Source organism: Genypterus blacodes, unplaced genomic scaffold (assembly GCF_046128005.1).
Source record: "Genypterus blacodes isolate CSIRO-AG114 ecotype Tasmania unplaced genomic scaffold, CSIRO-AGI_Gbla_v1 ptg000015l_1, whole genome shotgun sequence".
NCBI classification, from domain to species: domain Eukaryota; kingdom Metazoa; phylum Chordata; class Actinopteri; order Ophidiiformes; family Ophidiidae; genus Genypterus; species Genypterus blacodes.
In genome coordinates, this window is record NW_027466829.1 from 3,973,552 (window position 1) to 3,993,364 (window position 19,813).

A 19,813-nucleotide genomic window follows, 5' to 3' on the forward strand; every position below is an offset into this window, starting at 1 on the left:
CGACTTGACTTCCGGGCTCATATGTGAATGACTTTAAGGAACATTAAGGGGGAAATCCCCCGATAGAAATGTGACTAAATACCAAAATATAACAAAAGAGATTAAAAAAAGATAACCCGACGTCTTTGTTGTGCATTCTCACCTGTGTTTGTGGTTTAGTGTGCGTTTGAACATCACACTACCTATAATATCCCCCTGCTTTAATATATAAACATATTTATGAGCACTTCTCTCCTTCAAAAGCGAGTCTGACCTGCAGCAAGCTGGTAGAGTAACGAGAAGTTGTAGTAAAAGTGTTAACACGTCTCTCAAATCTCTTACCAGTTTGAAAGAAGCTTTTTATTTGGTATATTTGCGACACAAAGCATCCCCGGTCCCTCTGGTGGTTATTGAATAACAGACGGTTTATGAGGCAGCAATCATGCAGCTCGCACAGAGAGGGAATAAAGCCCGGAGCAACAATGGGCAGTTTGTTCTCTGTCAGACGTTTCTGTACAAGAAATCGTTTATCTGAAGGATTTCGCAAGATGGAATCGCTTTTTACCAAAACAAAAGCTTGCGTAATGTTTGGTCTTCTCGTCAGCGGCGCCACTGAAGTGAAGTTCAGTGAGATAAGGAGCAGATTTTGGGGCTTTAAGCTTAGAAGGAAAGAAGTTTGTCGCTGCCAAATCAATAAGAGTTTAATTTGTGCTGAACTGTAATCTGATGATTCATGAGTCCACACCTGCTCAGGAACACACTCTTCCACACAGCGTTCCCGTTAGTGAGTCTTTAATCACTGTGTCTTCACCCATCACTCCATCATTTCAGTTAACAACACACAAACTGCACCAACACGGATCCATCACCATTCATTCTGTTGCACACGCCTCGTCTTTCATCTATGGACGTCCCTCGGTGTGTAAAGTGTCTAATAGAAGGACAGCAAGTGTCACCAAAGCAGCCGCCTCCTGTTATCAGCCTCATATATCCTCTCACTGCCCCGGGTAACAATGGAGCGTCTGGGTGCCAGATGAGATAAAGGAGCCTCAGCCAGACCAAACTACGTTAGCACATCAACGTGTGTGTGTGTGTGTCGTGGGCAAAACAAACAAAGGAAGGACGAATAGAAAAGTGTAAAAGATGAGTGTACACGGACTCACACACGTGTTTGGGAGGAGGAAGCGCTCTGCAGCAGTGTGAGCGCGCGCACACACACACACCCACACACCATTTGAATGAAGTAAACAAATGGATCTTTTATTTGCGCTGCTGTGACTCATGTGAGGTTGTCATGGAGCTCCTAAGCTCCTCCTCTTACAATGAATCAAACCCAACTTCAACATCATGACAGCTGTTTCCTTTATCATATTTGAGTTATAAACCCCCCACCGGTTAACTTTCCAAAGAAATGCGATCTAACATAAAGAAAACATTTGGACACAACATGCGAGAGATCCCAGACTTGATTACTGCGGCACAGTGAAGCTCAGTTTGCTTTGGTTAGTGGGGCGGCGTCCTCGCTGAGTGAGAGGAGAGAGAAACGCTTTGGGCCCTGAATTAAAACAGAAATCACACATCAGATCCCCGCGGCTACTGTGGAATGATGAAACACAAAGAGGTGCATGACAACGTCCGACTCTGCTAATGTTTGCTGTTGGGTCTCTGAGCAGGAAGGCACTGGGAGCAGCCGCAGGAGCCGCCGCCGCCGTCATCGGAACAGCCTGTGCCAGAAGGAGACGAAGGCGCTGGAGTTGAAGGCACCGATGAAGACGAGCAGCAGCAGGTAGAGGCTCATCATGATGGCAAAGTGGTGCCGCACCAGCCAGGAGGAGCCGCGGGAACGCCTAGACGAGACAAAACAAAAGGTGCTCAGTCACTGCACAGGCAATACACAGACACACACAGAGTTTGACCTTTGACCTGTCCCAGTATGAGCTCTGCCTGACCTGGACGTGTGTCTCCTCTGGGAGTAAACCAGCAGGTATTTGACTCGCAGCAGCTGGTTGTTGGTGACCACAAAGTACTTGTGAGGGACGTCTCCTCCCTCGCTGTTCCTCGCCCGAGAGCGCTGACGGTCCATGACTTCAGAGTCTGGAAGGGTTTCAGGAAATAGACAAAAACCTTTTAAATGCTCAATGCTCCAGATTATATGTGAATACTGCAATTAAGATTGATTCCACCATTCCAGTACAATGTTGGTAAACTCATACCTTTCTTCTTCACCTGGCACTTCACATCTGGGTGATCGATGACTTCACACAGAGCCACGCAGCTCAGCAGGGGGCCCAGCAGACTCTCCCTCCAGCCGCTGCTGTGGGGGCTGTAGAGCAGCGCCATGCTGAGGTCGCTGGTCAGGTACGTTCCCTCTCCAAACACAGAGTTCTGTACACAACAAGCAGAGGCAAAACCAGATTAACAAGATGTCTGCTTCCCTACTTTTCAGTTTACAGCAGATGAATCCTTACTGAGTGAAGTCCAGACAACAACACAAACCTTGTTGAGGTGGCAGTGCAGCCCGTTGTGAGTGATGGAGTGGAAATTCTCCAGGCGGCTTCCGTGGAAGGCGTAGAAGAGATCTCTGCCTTCCCTCGTCTTCTCAAACCGGGCGTTCATCTGCTCACAGTACTCCAGCTCAAACAGGAAGTCTGGCACGGGCGCAGCCACCCCGCTGCTTTCCGCCAAGTTGGAAAGTTTGACGTACTGTTGGAGATCAGAGAGACACAGTGAAGAGGACAGGATGGGAAGAGGAGGAGTCTGTGATCTAAGCTGTGTTATTGATATGAACCTCATCTTTCTGTAGCGTCTTCACAGCAAAGCACTTGGAGGAGAGAATCCAGTGAGTCAGAGCCAGATGATGATCTCCTTCCCCGGGACGCAACCTCACCAACTCCCTCACCCCGGGCAGCGACCTCACATCTGCCAACTGGAACACACACACAGGTTAGTCTCTGCTGGTCTTCACAGCACTCATGATGTCCTCAGATGGTCTCCAGGTCTCACCAGCTCCTCAAAGTGCTTGTTCTCCTGGCTGCAGTATGAGGGGGGGAAGGGTCGGAGCAGAGAGTCTCTCTTGTAGCTCTGAGCCGCCGCCACAAACAGGCTGCAGCGCAGGTCTGCAGCTACAGGGTCCCGGTGCAGACAAGAGCACACCAGCTCTCTGACCGCCTCAGGGGGCAGCGGGGGCAGCATCCCGGCTCTGCATAAGACACACACACACACACACAACAAACATAATACATCGACACACACTCAGTGAGCCTGAAAAATCCAATATGACACCAAACTAAATCTACTGGTGAATCTGATGTTGCTGACGTAGAGGAGCTGATTCTACTCAATGGTCATTGTTGTTGCCATAGTTACTGTGAATATTATCTATTAAGACTGTAATACATAGAAAGGTGCTTCTACAGCCACAACAATTACAGCTGAGTTGAATCAGCGCCTCTGTGACACAATTACAACCAAACATTATGATCTTTATAACCAAACTTTGTCTTTATAACAGGACTCTTATGCTGGTTCGTGTTCTTCTATATTCCAGCTGTGACTATGACCAGAATGTTCACTCATACTATTATAACTAAGTGGAGGCATTCAAAACAGGAACTTTATGCTTAATAAGACAACAAACGCGACTCTACACACACCAAACCTCTCGTTCAATGTATTTATATGCGCTGGTAACTTTGCGCTGATGAGCGTTAGCGTGGACTCTGTGTCAACAATAAGGAGTCTCAAGAAGCTAGCGTTAGCATTAGCTGGCAAAAGCTGAGCTACAAGTGAGCAGCTGCTAGCATTAAGTTTATCACAGAGCAACGTTACCGGTGACAAAGACAAGCGCCGGGAGTCTACAGCGTGAGGCCGGAGGAGTTACGAACACAGGCCGGCGCCATATAAACCCGTTTAAAGTGCGAGTTGGTGGTTTTGTCGCTGTGGTTACCTCAGACTTCACTTAAAGTCATAGCACAGGAAGCGTTAGCCGCTGCGTTCAGGGACCAGAAAACAGAATCTGACAAACGAGCTTCAGTCACGTGGACCACATCATTGAAATGTGCAGGTGGAATAATATGAATGTTAGTCCAGCGGCGGCAAACAAAACAGCTCAAGGCTTTATTTAGTGTATATTTAGCCCGAAAGCAACAGAATATCAGATATATCTCTCACAGACAGAAACAGTTAAATACAGCAGCAAAGAAATCCGGACGCTTCCTCTGTAGTTATAAGTAATGTCCGCTAGTAGCCCGTGAGACGTTCTATTACACAACTGTGCGTCACTATAGATTGAAAATGCATCGTAATAGTATAGGAATGGAGAAATAGATCAAATAATAATCATCGTAACCGGTTACTGAACAGGATATTTCGGAACTCATTTGATAAGCATCAGAGACATACAGACAACGCCAAATTAAATCTATATTGAAATGATGTAGTAAAACTGGCCTCCATACTGATTTTCAACCCCCAAGATTGTTGTTTATTTTCCGGAATAAAACCACAAAATTATAATGTTCCTGACCCCGTTGAACTGCATTGTAGCTTTTTGTTTGTTTGTATATCTTTTACTATTTTATTCTTATTCTTATTCTTTTTCTTTTTCTTATTCCAGGTATTCAAATTCTACTGTCGGCTTTAATTTTGCTTTATTTTTTAATTTCTGGTGATATCATTCTAATCTAATCTGTTTTCCACCCGTGGTCTGATTATTGTTTTTACATCTCTTCCAGGAAATGTGATGTTTACTTCATAGATGTATCTGTAGTATTAACATCATTGTACCATTTTACTGTTATACTATCTGATTCTAAGAATAGACCGCTGGTCCAATCAGATGCTGAGGATTTTGTGATTTTCAGCACTGTGGAGAGCATCAAGGGGCGGAGTCCACTGTAATATTCCTGCTTTCTGATTGGTCCGATCCGGCCAGCAACAAATTCCGTCTTCCGCGGCCCGATGCGTTATTTTTCCCTACCTGCAATCCGACAAGAAGGCGGGTATTCCAGAAGCCTGTAGCCAATACGGAAGAAGTATTCCGGAAGTGAAATAAAACACGACTCCTCAAAGTTTATATATTTAATACAGAGCAATGGTCACTGTTAGGGTTTGACGGGAATGAATCTTAATCTATGCGGCCGTATTCATACAATACTGAGAAAGAGGTCTCACACTTCCGTGTCACATGCCGGTCATTGACCAATCAAGGTCTTGTTGTCGGACAACGGGTGGGGAAAAACAACGCGTTGTCCCCGGGCGGGTAAAACACAGCGTAAAGAAAGATCTGACGTCACGTGACCGCCGCTTACTCCCAAACCATTTTGCTGGAATAACGCTACAGATTTCCCTCTAAACGCTTCCACACCTCCATGTTTTTAACGTGCTTAACGCGATTTAGACTAATTCCTAGAATGCAATTAAAAGGAGCAGAGGGATTCTAGAGACGTTCTTGGACTGAAAACGGGAGGTAAGGCGGTTAAATCACCGCGTTTTCATTCATTCCTGTCCAGGCGTAGGAGGGAGGTTGTTTTGTCGAGATTAATTCTTGATTCTTAGTAATGATGCTCGGTGTGGGGATGGGGTGGGTTCGGTGAGATGCGGGGCTTGACCCGCTCGGTGGCGATGCTCGGTGGTGTCGCACCGGCTGAAGGACGTGATCACGATGCACCGAGCCTTACTGCAGCATCACTGCCATCCGCCGACATAGAGACACACACTGGGGCTCAACAACAAACACCCAGCCTGCTGTGTTTAGAGGCAGATAGATGTCCTTCACAGCCTCACCACCACCTGCCTCCGTGTTTGCTTTGAAAACACTGATAAATAGGAGGAAGGTGACTGTCTAAAGCCTGCCGAGAGGCTGATGAGCAAACAAACGGGCCTCATGCTGCTCTGTGAGCCCTGCAGGAGACAGAAACACGCCTGGGTTGGGATTTAGTTATATATTTCAGCAATCTGCCCTTGGTGTAGAGACAAGGCCACACCAGATCCAACCGCACAACACACAGTCCAAATGTGACACAACGTCTCTCCACCTTGTTACACGGCCGAGGCTCCTTATGGGTGGATGCACCAGCACACACAGACACACACACACACACGCTCACGCTCACAGGGATGGGGAGGCTTTTATAGCAATTGGATTAGATTGTGTGTGTATGTGTGTGTGCTGGTCTATAGGGAGGCCTGTGGAGGATTAGGGCCTTATGTTATCTTCAATGTAAAGGAATGACTGACTGAACGGCTTTTGCACATAAATCTCTCTTTATTGCATTTCTGTCTCTAAGGCAGCTGAGATAGACGTCTGTGTGCTTTTTTGCAAGCGGAGGAAATTCCAGTGTGGTCATCATGGCAGGTAAGCTGAGCTGGTTTCCCAAATAGCTCCTTTTACTATTCAACCAGCAGTCATCGGTGCTGCTAAATCTTCAGTTTCTGATTGGATTTGTGATTTTTGCTTCCCAGAAAACAATTTCCCTCCTCTGCCTCGGTTCATCCCACTCAAGCCGTGTTTCTACCAAGACTTCAATGAGATCCCAGACCAGCACCGCACCATGTGCAAGCGGCTCTACTACCTATGGATCTGTGAGTGTGTCACATGTCACGTGTGTGTGTTGTTCTGCTTCATCCTGGACATCACATTACGCCTCTGTGTCAAGTTACTGTCTGCATTCTCACACTGTTTACTCCTCCACTAGTTTAGTTTTGTCCTGCATTGTTGCTTTGTTTCCCCCCAAACACGATGAAAGCAGTCGGACAAGCTTGACCGCTCTCACATGGTGGCACTGCGCCGAATAAATAGGTTTCACTTCCCTGGGAAATATTCAGTCATAAATGTGATTGTATTTGTTTTGATAAAGATGAAAACATTTGCTTTTCATTGTGTAGTTGTGAGTGACAGGTGCGTTATTCTGTATTTGTGTGATTCTGAGCCGTGTTGCTGGGATTGTGTCAACATGATGATGTAATGAGTGACATGCTGACGTCTTCTCTTCAGGTTCTGCCATTTCAAACATAAATGTAAGTCTTGCCATGAAATAGATTAGTTTGGACCTGATGTTGGGTCTTTGTTGGTGTGAGTAGATGGTGTGTGTGCCAGATCAATATTAGCTCCCAGCTGAGGTGAGAGAGAGTTCCCTCAGATTAATAGTGACTCCATCAGGGTGAATTATGGGTAATCATATTCAGCGTTTCATGAAGTTGTCCTTGCTTCTCTGTAATGCTAACAGTGAATAGCGCCACACTGGCTGTGAACCTAATTGGCTGTCTGGCGTGGATGTGCGGAGGGGGCGGAGCCACCAACTTTGGCATGGCCATCCTTTGGCTCATCCTCTTCACCCCCTGCTCCTATGTGTGCTGGTTCAGGCCCATCTACAAGGCCTTCAAGTAAGTGTGTGTGTGTGTGTCTGTGTGTGTGTGTGTGTGTGTGTGTGTGCGCCCCTCTATCAGATCGGCTCTGACACACACTCTCACATTTCCTCCGTGCAGGACCGACAGCTCTTTCAACTTCATGGCCTTCTTCTTCGTCTTCATGGCCCAGGTAGTGATCAGTATCATCCAGACGGTCGGCATTCCAGGTTGGGGAGTTTGGTAAGAGACCTCAGATTAGAACAACATACATGTTTATGTTTCGGTGCGCCATATGAACAGGTTTATATCACCGATATGACCTTTACCTCCAGTTTGATACTGGTGACACTCTGTGATGTCATGGCTGCTGTGTTCACCCTCTGGTATCCTGAATCAATGCATGTGATCACACAACCTATAGCTGATGATGCTGTAACAGGCAAATTAAAATGTGAAATCCTTCAGAGTGGACTCCAGTTTTCAGTCTTATATGTGGTTTCATAAAGAGGTCAATCTGTTTCATCTCCTTGCTTTTCCCCATCAGCGGTTGGTTGGCGACCATCTCCTTCTTCGGCACCAACGTGGGCTCAGCTGTGGTCATGCTGATTCCCACCATCATGTTCACTGCGGTGGCTGTGCTCTCCTTCATCGCCCTCACAAAGGTGCTGCATCGCTTTTTATGTCCTCACAATAATAACAGAAAGGTGCCGGGTGCCATGGTTCGTCAGTCCTTCACAAAGCTTGACAATGGCGTCTGAATGTCTTTGTGCAGGTTCATAACTTCTACCGTGGGAGTGGTGGCAGCCTGGGTAAGGCCCAGGAAGAGTGGGCCACCGGGGCCTGGAAGAACCCCCACGTCCAGGAGGCGGCCCAGCAGGCGGCCATGGGAGCCGCACAGGGCGCCATGCAGCAGAACCAGAACCAGTACTCAGCGGCTCCCACCTACAACTACGACGACCCGATGTAGGACAGAGGAGGCAGCCAGAGATAAAAAGGGATCAATTAAGAACACAATCATTTAGAACACATTTCAGAATTAGGTGCCCTTCATCATAACACTGTACAAGATTAATAGAGAGAAAGAGAGAGGGAGAGAGAGAGAGAGAGAGAGAGAGGGAGGGAGGGAGAGAGAGAGAGAGAGCAAAGTCATGTTTCTGATGTATTTTATCGAATTTGGCCATGAACGTTTTGACGTTAGAGTCGGTTATTAATGATTTAGTTTTAATCTCGCGCTGCTTAAATGTATTGGTTGACTTGTTTGTTCCTTTTCCAGCTAAAAACCCCTGAGCCATTAGATCATCCAGCCACAGGTCTGTCTGATCTGTGGCCTAACAACGGTGCAAAAGAGTGACCTCTGCCTCAGGTCGTCACACTTTCAAATCATCTCTTACTGAAACCCATAGTGTTGATGAGGTCATATTGTTATTATCGTTTACCGCTTTAGCTTTGAAGCGTTAATGCCGTTAAACGCGTCGTGATGATTTGCCCTCGGTCGATGTTGCACAGTAACATGAGAATCTATTTAAGGATTTGATGATACTGCCAAGTCTTCTTTAAGATTATTTTATATTTACCATAATGATAAAGAAAGTGTTTAAACTGTAGCTTTAAATATCGGCTAAGAACTTCAACATTTCTCTTACTTATATTTTGCTTGTGTTGAATCTAGCTCAGGCTCAAAACCAGAATCAGAACCAGAGTATTTCAACAGGAAGATTCAGTCTGTAAATTGTATTAAAAGCATAATAATGGTATCTAGAATTCAAAATTTAAAGAGATAATACATTTTCAGTGGCAAATCTATTACAATTGCTCTTCTGGTGACCTGATTTCTGCACTGATGTTGTTCTGAGTCAGCAAACGCTTCATTTGATTGTTTCTTGCGTTCTCAGGAAAGGTGGTCTTACCTGTGTAGCCCTTTGAAATCTCTCCCTGTTCGGCTCCACTCAGCCGTCCAGAGTGTTAGCTTACCTGCTGACTGATTTGCTTTCTGAGCAGCCGTGTGTGTGTGTATGTGTGTGTGTGTGTGTGTGTGTGTGTGTGTGTGTGTGTGTGTGTGTGTGTTGTGCTGCTGACTCGGTCTCAAGGGTTCATTTCATCTTAAAGTGAAGCACATACAGAACTGAGGATTGCAGTTTATTGGGTAAAACATTCCAAACCAATGTTGTACAGGTTAAAAATGAGAGCGCATTAGGACGTCAATAAGATAATTCAATGTTGTAGGTGGACATACAGTAGCTTTGTATGAAGTCATGAGTGTTTCCCCCCTTTGGCAAATTCTCCCACACATCCCCGACTGATTTCTGGCACTCTGGATTTCAGGCCTTGGTGTGTCTTGTTGTGGCAGTTGATGTTATTCCACCAGTAGATATGAAATAATATTTATATAGGAATAGATAACGAATTCCAGTCTATTTATTTCTTCAAAGGAGATGAAAAAGAGACTGTTTGTGTTTTAGCCCTCGGGAGCCTCGATGTGTTCAGCCCGAAATTCCAGTTTCATTTCCGTGAAGAGATTCTCGCCTCTCGTCACGTGACTTGACGAGTCGTCTTTGATCAATTCTTCAAGATACAGTAGATGGTGATTAAAGTAATACAGTATTAGATGTGACGCAGATGTGACGCTATGTATCTGAATGCTCGTTCTTTCCAAACTTTGTGAGTTGTCTTGTCTGATTGTGATGACGTGGTATTCAGTAGCTCCTTTTTCTTTCACTCCTTCAGTTGTTTTGTACCTTGTTGTGCGTTTTTTGGGCTGATGTACGGATGTTTGTTGTGTCTTTCCATGGCGAGGAGTATCGACTTTGGTTTGTGATTATTTCAAATTATGTTGTCATAGTGATTCACACAGTGGAGCAATACTAACAAATAAATCTATTGAAGAGATGTGCCGATAGAATGATTCCTATTCCATGAGGTCCTATTGTACAGACTTCAGATAGAGACGTGAAGTCAAATGTTAAGAACCAGACGGACGCCATCACTTTACAATCACAACATTTTCACCAGCAGATGCACATATGATAGTTATTAAGTATAACCCTGTAAACTATATACACCTATAACCATTCACATGCTCATCTGTTAGGACATATACATGGTTAAATAAGTGTAAAGTACCACCCAGATGAACAAACAAGCTTCTTTTCTGTGTGTAGTCGGTTATTAAGGCACCGCTGAGTTTTGGGTCAGTCCCGACTTTTTGCCATGTGTACATACGACAGAGTTGGTGTTGTTATTGCAGTCCTAACTGTATAGTTCTTGTGTAGCAGGCTGCAAACTCAACAGCTCCTGCAGTATATTGGACAGATGCATTTCATATTGTTGGTCACGCTGTATCAACGCTTTTGAGAGCCATTTCCCCCCCACTGACCCCGACTTTACTCCCGCTGTATGTTTGATATGTATGATCATGTACTATAACATAAGTAGATATACATATACAGTATCATTACTTGAAGTGAGACAAATAATTGCCATGGATAAACACATTCAACATGCTGTAATTAGGTGGTTTAAAGGAAATCGTTTGAGGAGGCTGTGTCTCCATGAATGAAGTAATTGACAAATACATTTTTGTGTATTACTTTTGTATAATTTGGTCTTATCCTTATAGACATTAAACAGTTATTGTTGCATCCTGGTTTTTTATTACATATCCGCATGAAAAGATGCTGACAAAAGGCTTTGTTATTGTTTTAAACACTGAAAACAAAAAACTAATGGGTTTGAATGAATATCAGGCTTATCTGTAATATAACTGAAATCATCTTTACTTCAGGAACCAGCGCCCACTTTAGTGATCTAGAGCGGTTTCATCCCCGTCCCTCCTCTGCTGCTCTACTTAAACAGCTCTCTACCTGTTTGGCTCATTAAACTATAAAGACAGAACATGTTTACAATAATGTCAACATAAGAACAACTCTGCCTGTAACCTGGGGCATCCTTGAACGAACGCATCAATACGTCTTGCGCCACAAACGTACGCAATTGGCGTAGCCAGAATCAATGTAAATGCACAAATACACTTCAACAGCCTACTGACAAAGTTAGAATTAAATGGGGTAATGTGACGAACGACTTTTAGTTTATTACTTTTGTCCTAGATGCGCATTTTAAAAAACAGTCGCGGTTAGCTCATTATTTGTTTTTTTAATTTAGCACTGGATGTCGTCACACATTCGGTTTCCGGCTTGTTGCTAAACGCTCTGTATCTGTCAAAGGGGCAAAGCTAATGAGTTTAGCACGAAGCAGCTAAAGTCTGTGATATTTCTCTGCAGACGTCCATCATGTTGGCACCTAGAGGACTCTGATAGAGGGCAGAGTGACTCCATAGCTGCTCTGGCTGCTCTGCTCACTGTCGAGCATCTCGACTGCAGCTCCGTGTCACGACTCTCAGAGAAGCTTCTGGTAGATTTCCGCCAGCTAGCGGCCCACACCAGTATTGACTGTTGACTTGTATTGAATGATGAATTATGGAGTGTTGCGGCTGTGTTTATAACTAGCTGCAGCAAAATTCGGATACATACAACTGTAAAGTAGTGTTTTTGGAAAATAAGTACAATCCAACTGCAATGCAAATGTGTTTATAATTCGTTTCATGATACAGAAAGTGTTTCCCTGTTGAGCTTCAGACTACAAAACATTAACAACATTCTCCTTTGCAGTCCAGTATTTCCAATCATGCACACAGTAAACAAGGTAAACAGTAATAATCTTAAAATTCTTTATTCATAAACTTGATGCAAGTTTACAAATTACTGTACATGTCAAAATTTCTTCAATGGGAAATGAAAAATAAAACCAAAAGCAAGCCAACGGTGCCAGACTCAGTAACCTGTCAGCCGCTCGTCGGCGTCAGAAAATGAATTCACAATTCAGATGAAGCTTTTCAACAGTGGAGTTAAAGAGAAGCGTGCAGGTCTGTTCACCGCCATCCTCAGCCTCCAGCTCCCCACAGCCTCCATGACCGCTCAGGGGCATTTAAAGGGAGGCAGCTAGAAGCGAAACCTAAGGGTTATGGTCCTGTGCCAACACACCAGACGGCCCTTTCACACTTGAAGCCACTTCCTGTTTCAGACGTGTAACATTACGATGTGGAGCAGCGTGACGGTATTCTTCCTGATCTGAAAGTGTTTAGCTCAAGAGTGTGTGTTGTCGTCGTCATTGATCTCAGGTGAATCAGGAACAGATCAAGATCACAAATGTTTAAATACTTCCATCAGGTAAATATAATCCTGTTCAAATTGGTTTTAGATCTATAAATGCCAAACTCTTAGTTGGAAGGATATTAGAAGAAACCCCAAAGCCCAACCAATCCCCAAAGCTTGTCCCACTCTAGTGACAGATCAGTGTGAGGCCCATCTCATGTCAGAGGGGAACAACATTCAATATTCAACACAATGAGCCAGGATGGAACATTTGTGTTGACATTTTCCCCTACAGAGTATTGTTGTTCGTTACCTTCGAGTTACCGTCTAAATGTACTTTTGTAGACGGCGTCAACAAGTATCTAACAGATTGAGAGAGTGATCCAGTGTGTGTGTGTGTGTGCACTTTACTGCATGGTCACACACACACAGTTTAGTACAGGAATTCTGATTGGTATTGTTACATGCAGACACACCCGTGGTGCTTTGTGGTGGCAAACAAATGAGAGGGGAGACGGCAGGGGGGGGTGGGGGGGGGGGGGGAGGACACGCACGGCTGAACCCAGCTGCTGTCAGGGCGATGGAACAGGAGAGCGGCTTCAGATCTAAACCGGGCCGGGCTGCAGTGTGTCTGTGTGCGGCAGCTGAGTGAGACAAACTTAATATCTGTAACAGGAATGACACGTCACGTCCAAATCCTCCTCTGCTATCCTTTAAAGCCGTCCTAGCACGGTTCTGTTTATCTACAACTGTCACCAAATCAAAGCAGTTTAAAAACAGTGATACAGCAGTGGTTGAGCCGAGGCCCTGGTGCAACATGCTCACACTGAGTGCACACACAGGGAGTCGGCCCCTAGAGCCATGACCGAGAGAGAGAGAGAGAGAGAGAGAGAGAGAGCAGCCAGACAGAGCAGCTGCAGGCCGAGTGTGTTAACAGAAATAAGGCGTAAGAGCTCATCTTCCTCCGCTTCACTTCCAGGATGAACCTTTGTGTTCGTCTCCTGTGGGGGGGGGGGGAACATTACCGTGTCCACTGAGTGACACCAACTAGAGTCAGAGTCCATATCTAAAGTTTAAAGCCCACTGCAGCGTTTTGATTCTGCTGGGCCCAGTGATCAGTGTGTGTGTGTGTGTGTGTGTGAACGGCTTTTAAAAGCAGGAAGGAGCAGATACCGAGCGGTGCGTCATCAAAACCTTTAGCATACAAACTGGCTCCTTTACTGTCCAAACATAAAAACAATGAGCAAATACTCCTCACACCATATTTGCACTGTGTACCAAAGCCCCTGGTGAGGCGCCGCTCCCACAGCATCAGCATCTTCCTTTATCTTCTTTTAAAAACTCCCGTTGGAAGAGGAGGAACTGTTTTGTCAAGCTCACTTTGTTAAAGCAGCAAAAAAGAAAAACAACAACTTCTCCACATTCAGGGTTTTCTCCAAGGTTAAGAGGCTCAGGAGGAAAAACACATTCTGATTTGAGTCATTTTGTTAAATTAATTAAAGCAAAATGTGTTTTTGCCGCTGCGCCCGAGCTGAAACGAATCGGAAAGGACAAAGCGCAGAGGGGAGAAAGAGTTTGGGCTCCGTTTGTTTGGCAAATTTGGAGGCGATGGGGAAAAACAAACAAACCGCTCTCCAATTATGGTAGGTGGATAAAAGTCTGTTGTTAAAGTTACTAATGTGTTTCCTTTTGTCTGTTTTGAGGAAATATTATGAAATTCCTTTTTGTGACCCAGTGGGATGGATTCAGCTGCATGATGTCACTGAAACACGTCGAGCACACGGAGGATGCAGCACACAGAGGCTTTGATCGATGCCGACGGTCCTAAATCAGGTAAAAATGCATTGAGTTCAATTTAATAACTTAAAATTTGCGGGATGACAGCGCCTAAGACCTTCAAACAGCTAGAGAAAACCCTGACATGTACGTGGAGAATTTTTTTAATGAGCTTATAAGAGAAACAGGACTAGTAATACCCTCAAATAATGGTCCGTACCAAAACACTGAGGGAGGAGAGGGAGTGAGGAGGCAAAGTGACACCAGAATGAAGTCTTGCCCCCGGGTGGTGTGAACAAATACTCGTCAGTCAGGCCAACGGTGGAAGGACTTGCCAGCTGGTTTCCACAGAAAGATGAAGTATCGATGTTTTCCCAGTGAGTCAGAGGAGGAAATGTTCCAATGAAAACAAGAGAGTTTGACCCAAAGACATGAGATGTTCCCAGTGCATAGTGGCAGCAGCTCCTTATCCGTCCTCTTTAGGAGGTGTGTACCAGCCTGTAACCAAACACACACACACTCACTGTGGTGGGTCTGTCCCCGGTGCCTCTGGAGGTCTGAATGTGCAGGAGTGTGTACTCACCATTCTTTTCATGAATCTGCACGAGGGACTTGTACGACTGTTGTGCTCTGGCAAGATTGTACTGGTTCTGAAAAACAGACAAGACAGCAGAGGGAGGATGAGGATGAGGATGAGCAACTGACTACAAAGCTCTCTGATGAGCGCTGAGGAGCTCTGTGCCAAACGCTCAGCGGCTCAGACGTGTTTAAGAGAGGGAGCGGAGAGGGAAAGAGACTAAAGGAGGAGAAAATGTGAAAGGAAGCCACAGTAAGAAGTGGAGACACTCGATGCTTCTCTGTTGTTTGGCTGTGAAGGTTCACTGCTCTGAGCTCTGAGCTCATGTTTGACTTTATGACTCTTTACTTGGCATGCTGTGGATATAGGATACACACGTACGGCTCATACGCTGTGAGGGAGACGGGAGGATGAATGACTGAATACCCAAAGCTGTGGCTCTCTCTGTATGCAGTGTGTGTGTGTGTGTGGTGGCGTGCTGTTACCTTATTGGCTCCAAACTGCACCCTGGCTTTTCCTTTCACCAGGGTGGCGTTTATCTGCATAATGACAGATTCTATGGAATAGGCACTGCTCCAGCCCTGATCAAACACAAACACACACTCGCCGTTACGTCTCTTTTGTAACTTGACTGAAGGACAAGCAGCTCTAAACTTGTATCAAACCCGTTCCTTACCTGTTTTGTGAGAAGCTCCATGCACAAGGCTCCTCCTCCCAGAACGTACCTGACAGGGAGCGTTACATACGTTAGAGCAGGGACCCTGAACACACCTCAAGGATGCAACAAGCGCTCCTAAACATTGTAAATGTACGAGCAGATAGTTATATACACACACTCACCCTCCAGAGAGCACAGGCGAGACCACCCGTACAAACGGTGGGTCGAAAGGGAAATTATCCTGTCAGGAAAAAGAAACTCACGGTGAGAGAAGGAATCATAACTTTCCTCCAAATACTGAGAGGAAATCTAAGGACAGGACTCACTTTATAAGAGAAATTGAGCAGAATGTAGTCCACTCCCTCCTTTTCCTTTAAGACCTGCAGGTCACTATGTAAGGGACTATCTGGGTCGACCCTGTAACCAAGGGCGACAGCAGGTTACACAGAGAAATATTACACAAGCTGGAAAACATTAAAAGCGAGCGACGGTGAGCGACTTACGTCCTTAACTTGACGTGCCATTCATAAAGGCTGTCACCGACCAGCTCCACTGAATAAATAGCTGGAAATGAGACACACACACACACACACACATTAACAGCTTCAGTCTACAGGCATCAGTACTTGGTAAAAGAAGAAGCAGAAGTGTGTCCTGTTGCCTGACCTGTCTTGTAGCTCTGTGATCTGTAGATCTCCCTGAGTTCCTTCATGAGGCGGTCTGAGGCTTGCACAGAGCCGGAGACGGCGCCCTGCAACGCCAACACACACACACACACAGGTTCACGACACAGTACAGCGTATACGGCTCAAGACGAGCACACGTTTGTCCCTGATGACACACTGGCACAGTCACAGCAGCGGCTGCACTGAAGATGGTGGTTGACTCATAAACAGCTGAAGGGAACAAGACAGCTTATGTAAATCCAGAGCAGGAGCGAGGTGAACACGTTTAATCATTAAGCCTGAGCACAGACAGGAGAGCAGGAACACACACAAACACACACACACACACACACACACACACACACACACACACACACACTCGCCCACTCCTACATCTGTCCTGGGGGAAATATCAAACATGCTGACTTCACCTGCTGGCTCTTTGGTGCGTTGTCGGGCTCATGCTCTTTGTTTTGTCCCGACAACAAAGACTGGTGAATTTGCTACAGCTGCTCTGGTTTGCAGAGTGATGGCTGCCCTGGCTCTTTGGTCCAGGGGTGTTTAGAGGCTTTAGTCCCTCCACACGTGTCAAAAAGGCTCAAAACCCCTTTGACATGCATGAACAAAGTGCATATTTGCCATATATTGAGTCAGATTGTGTGTGTGAAGTAGAGAGCAGTGACCCAGAGTCTGTCACATATCAGAAATGAAGCGTTGGTATCTGATAGCTGTGACATCATCCTGTGCTGTATTAAACCTGTCTGTGTGAGTGTGAGTGTTTGTGTTGAGCTGCACTGTGGTTCATGCATGTTTACAGCTGGAGGAACACTTCAACACTTCTGGTGCCCTCAGCACCTCTTCCTCCCTCCCTCCTCTCAGCCAAACCCAAAGCCCAAGCCAACATGGATTCTTACATTCAAGTGATCCTGTCTCTGGTTCTTGCGGATCTTCTCCAAAATGGCGAGATTTTCCTTCTCTATCCCGTCGTCTTCTGACTTCTTCCCGTCCACAGGCTCCTCCTCTTTCATGTCATAATGGTCCAGGTCTTCAATGTCCTGCTGCCGCCGTGAATCAAGCATGTTTAGATACGCAACACACAGAATGCAGGAAACACTCAAACATTCATTAAACTGTCAACTGTACATATTAGCACCTCTCCCATTTCTTCTTCCTCTTCCTCTTCCGACGTCACCTCATCTGGCGGTCCGAGCTGCGGCGGGCGAAACAGAACGAGTTGACAAACAGATAGGATGACAGAATGTGGGATGAAGCTTGCGTTTGCGTTGCCTACCTTCCGCTCCTGGGTGATGGGGCCGGCAGGGAGAGGCTGGTCCAGCATCTCTACATCTGGATGCTGCGGGAGGTTGTAGAGCCGACAGAGGTCGCAAATAAGACGCTTCAGCTGCTGGAGAAGCTGTGGGGGGAAAATGAGCAGGAGTCAGAGCCGTCAGTGAACACGACCTGCAACCTTAAGGAGCTGGACTAAGTGAGAGCCCGGCTGATGTGTGGATGGCTGCGTGTGTGTGTGTGTCAGAGCTGCCAGCTTACCAGAGTGCTGCCTTTTCTCACATCCTCTAAACGCTCCAACACTTCAGCCAGACTGGGATCATCAGAGTCAACAAACCAGATTGGTGGTGTTGAAGGGTACGACTCCTGGAACACAGGACACACAAATGTAATCAACGCTGCCTCTGGGTGTTCATCACTTACCCACCCTCTGACAGACTCACGGCCACTGGTTGATTTATCGTCAAGTATCGGCAGCAGCCATTGAAACCAGATGCAGACTTTGCTAAGGTGTGTGTGCTGTGAAATGTCACTTTAACACAACACGACACCTGCAGTGGCACCTGGCCATTCCCAATGTTATTAGATGTTGAAATCACAACACACCCTACACATGACGACATATGAGCCAACACACATCACACACCAACAGATACAGGAGGAAGTGATCACACACACTTCAGATCACATTTTTCCTTGTACGTATCTGCGTTAGTGTGAATATTGTTTACTGTGGATCTGCAATGTCATCAAAAATGCAGGAGTTGGCATGAAGACTTAATAACTTAGTGACATCGTGCTGAGGTGATTTATACTGAGTGTGTGTATGTGGTTGAACACAGTGGAGCTGTGGAGGGACCAGGAGATGTTTGTGATCAGGTGATGTCACTAAATGTAACAAAGGTAATAATGAGGCCTCTTAATGTCCCTGCTAGATTTGAGGGGTAGTTCTGATGCTGACTGAAGTCTCTGAATCTATCAAAGTGATGCTGTCAATCACAAACATGGAGGCCGGGGCAGATTAGCACAGGTTTGACAATAATTCATAAAACTAACTAATTATGGATTCACCTGTTTATTACTATTTAAATACAAAAACATAACGTCGGTTTATTGTGCACAAAGTCCTCGTCCTCACCTGCTCCTCCATAACTCCTTTATATCGCTTTAAACACATTTTTACGTCCATAAAAATAAATCTAAGTACTTGTGTAAAAACGTGTGGTATACGCTCACATACGGGATGTGTCTATTTACCGGAATGTGAGACTATATTGTTGGATGTTATTCTAGTAAACTACCTTCAATTTAAGATACGTTGCTGTATTCTCATTTAAACATGTTACGTATCATATTTTTGTATTAACACACGCGACTCAGTTAAACGTTCACGCAGCCACAGATTAAAGCAGGTTAAACCAAAAGAGTGATTTAGTTAAACAGTAGAGAATGTTCCGATCCGCAGTAACGCAGTTATTTGGGCTAACGACACAAGCTAGCGTTAGCTCCCGGGCTAGCAAAGATTGGACAAAATCAGCGTTTTGATATAGATTTGTGTTAAAGTGGATGTAGCACACAGGGAAGGTTGTTTGTTTAATCCACCGCGGTTATTTGTGTCTTCTCGGTCAAACAGTGGCTTAACTAGAACAAAGTGGAGACTTTATTCTTAGTTCATTTATCAACACGGAACCTTCGGCGGAATTATTCGCTTTTTCAGTGAATAGTCAGTGTCAGAGCTTAGCGCGCTAGCTAACTGTCCTTACCGTGATGTTGCAGTGAATGATCAGCAGCTTCTCCCCGGTAACGTTGAATTGGCAGCTGAGCTCGTCGGGTTTCCAGTCTATGATTCTGAAACGTTCATGGTTTGGGTCGAAGATTGACTCGAGAAACTTCAATTCGGCCTTGAGCCCCGAAACCGACATCTTCCACTCATCTCAAGGCAGCAGGCCGCGGCGGAGGGAAGTCGGGGCGGAACGCGGCCGCGCAGTCTGCAGCGCGCGCGGCTCTCGCACTTTAGCGTGAGAACAACAACAAAAGCTTCATCCAGCTGGAATGCAGCGAGGATGAGGAGGAGGAAGAGGAAGAAGAGGAAGATGAAGAAAAACTAGAAGAGGCGGCACACTGCGACTACACTCAGTCTAACTTAGAGGTATTGTGGAAAGCCAGTAATATAGAAATATGACATCATTGCTGTCCGATGTCATCAGTTTGTTAGTATGACGACATCCTTGTTGGAAGTAGAGAGATTGGTGCTGCTGTAAGCGTTTGACTGATGTGGACTTCATTTTTGTATTTTCTAATGTATTATAGCGCTGCTTTACGAGAACAATCCACGAGAGTAGTTTCCAAGATAAACTACTGGTAGATTGATAGA

The 19,813-nt window shown here is 45.5% G+C and overlaps 3 protein-coding genes across 5 annotated transcripts; 1 reads left to right on the top strand and 2 right to left on the bottom strand.

Annotated features, from left to right (window-relative positions):
- Positions 1–1,218: 1,218 nt before the first annotated feature.
- parp16 (poly (ADP-ribose) polymerase family, member 16) lies at positions 1,219–4,017 on the bottom strand. 2 transcript variants are annotated; one of them, XM_076140689.1, is made up of 7 exons: positions 3,926–4,017; positions 2,983–3,178; positions 2,768–2,905; positions 2,476–2,682; positions 2,193–2,364; positions 1,929–2,073; positions 1,219–1,826 (listed from the first exon to the last, which is right to left on the bottom strand). In XM_076140689.1, exons 2-7 carry the CDS (start codon positions 3,169–3,171, stop codon positions 1,691–1,693), a joined length of 987 nt encoding a protein of 328 aa, XP_075996804.1. In that variant the 5' UTR covers positions 3,172–3,178; positions 3,926–4,017; the 3' UTR covers positions 1,219–1,690. The 2 variants fall into 2 exon arrangements, with proteins under 2 accessions (XP_075996804.1, XP_075996805.1); XM_076140690.1 differs by having other exon boundaries at positions 3,808–3,947.
- Positions 4,018–5,269: 1,252 nt separating this feature from the next.
- scamp5a (secretory carrier membrane protein 5a) lies at positions 5,270–10,886 on the top strand. Its single transcript, XM_076138275.1, has 7 exons — positions 5,270–5,446; positions 6,267–6,334; positions 6,442–6,561; positions 7,206–7,362; positions 7,465–7,566; positions 7,871–7,988; positions 8,099–10,886. Exons 2-7 carry the CDS (start codon positions 6,328–6,330, stop codon positions 8,291–8,293), a joined length of 699 nt encoding a protein of 232 aa, XP_075994390.1. The 5' UTR covers positions 5,270–5,446; positions 6,267–6,327; the 3' UTR covers positions 8,294–10,886.
- Positions 10,887–12,038: 1,152 nt separating this feature from the next.
- On the bottom strand, positions 12,039–19,529 carry LOC143016460 (ubiquitin-conjugating enzyme E2 Q2-like). Of its 2 annotated transcripts, none has more exons than XM_076170829.1 (13): positions 19,203–19,529; positions 17,701–17,805; positions 17,444–17,566; positions 17,306–17,362; positions 17,067–17,207; positions 16,154–16,238; positions 15,991–16,051; positions 15,814–15,904; positions 15,670–15,728; positions 15,506–15,554; positions 15,315–15,410; positions 14,836–14,902; positions 12,039–14,750 (listed from the first exon to the last, which is right to left on the bottom strand). In XM_076170829.1, exons 1-13 carry the CDS (start codon positions 19,359–19,361, stop codon positions 14,719–14,721), a joined length of 1,125 nt encoding a protein of 374 aa, XP_076026944.1. In that variant the 5' UTR covers positions 19,362–19,529; the 3' UTR covers positions 12,039–14,718. The 2 variants fall into 2 exon arrangements, with proteins under 2 accessions (XP_076026944.1, XP_076026941.1); XM_076170826.1 differs by having other exon boundaries at positions 17,067–17,210; positions 19,203–19,526.
- Between the last annotated feature and the right edge of the window lie 284 nt (positions 19,530–19,813).

Excerpts from the sequence above, each read along its gene's own strand:
- scamp5a (XM_076138275.1), top strand. Across the intron at positions 7,567-7,870 it reads ATTCCAGGTTGGGGAGTTTG|CGGTTGGTTGGCGACCATCT; the intron begins GTAAGAGACCTC and ends TTTCCCCATCAG. Across the intron at positions 7,989-8,098 it reads CCTTCATCGCCCTCACAAAG|GTTCATAACTTCTACCGTGG; the intron begins GTGCTGCATCGC and ends GTCTTTGTGCAG.
- LOC143016460 (XM_076170826.1), bottom strand. The coding sequence starts at position 19,361 with ATGTCGGTTTCGGGGCTCAAGGCCGAATTGAAGTTTCTCGAGTCAATC. Across the intron at positions 16,052-16,153 it reads ATCACAGAGCTACAAGACAG|CTATTTATTCAGTGGAGCTG; the intron begins GTCAGGCAACAG and ends TCTCATTTCCAG. Across the intron at positions 14,751-14,835 it reads GCAGATTCATGAAAAGAATG|GCTGGTACACACCTCCTAAA; the intron begins GTGAGTACACAC and ends GTTTGGTTACAG.
- parp16 (XM_076140689.1), bottom strand. The coding sequence starts at position 3,171 with ATGCTGCCCCCGCTGCCCCCTGAGGCGGTCAGAGAGCTGGTGTGCTCT. Across the intron at positions 2,365-2,475 it reads TGCACTGCCACCTCAACAAG|AACTCTGTGTTTGGAGAGGG; the intron begins GTTTGTGTTGTT and ends TGTTGTGTACAG. Across the intron at positions 2,074-2,192 it reads GTGCCAGGTGAAGAAGAAAG|ACTCTGAAGTCATGGACCGT; the intron begins GTATGAGTTTAC and ends AAACCCTTCCAG.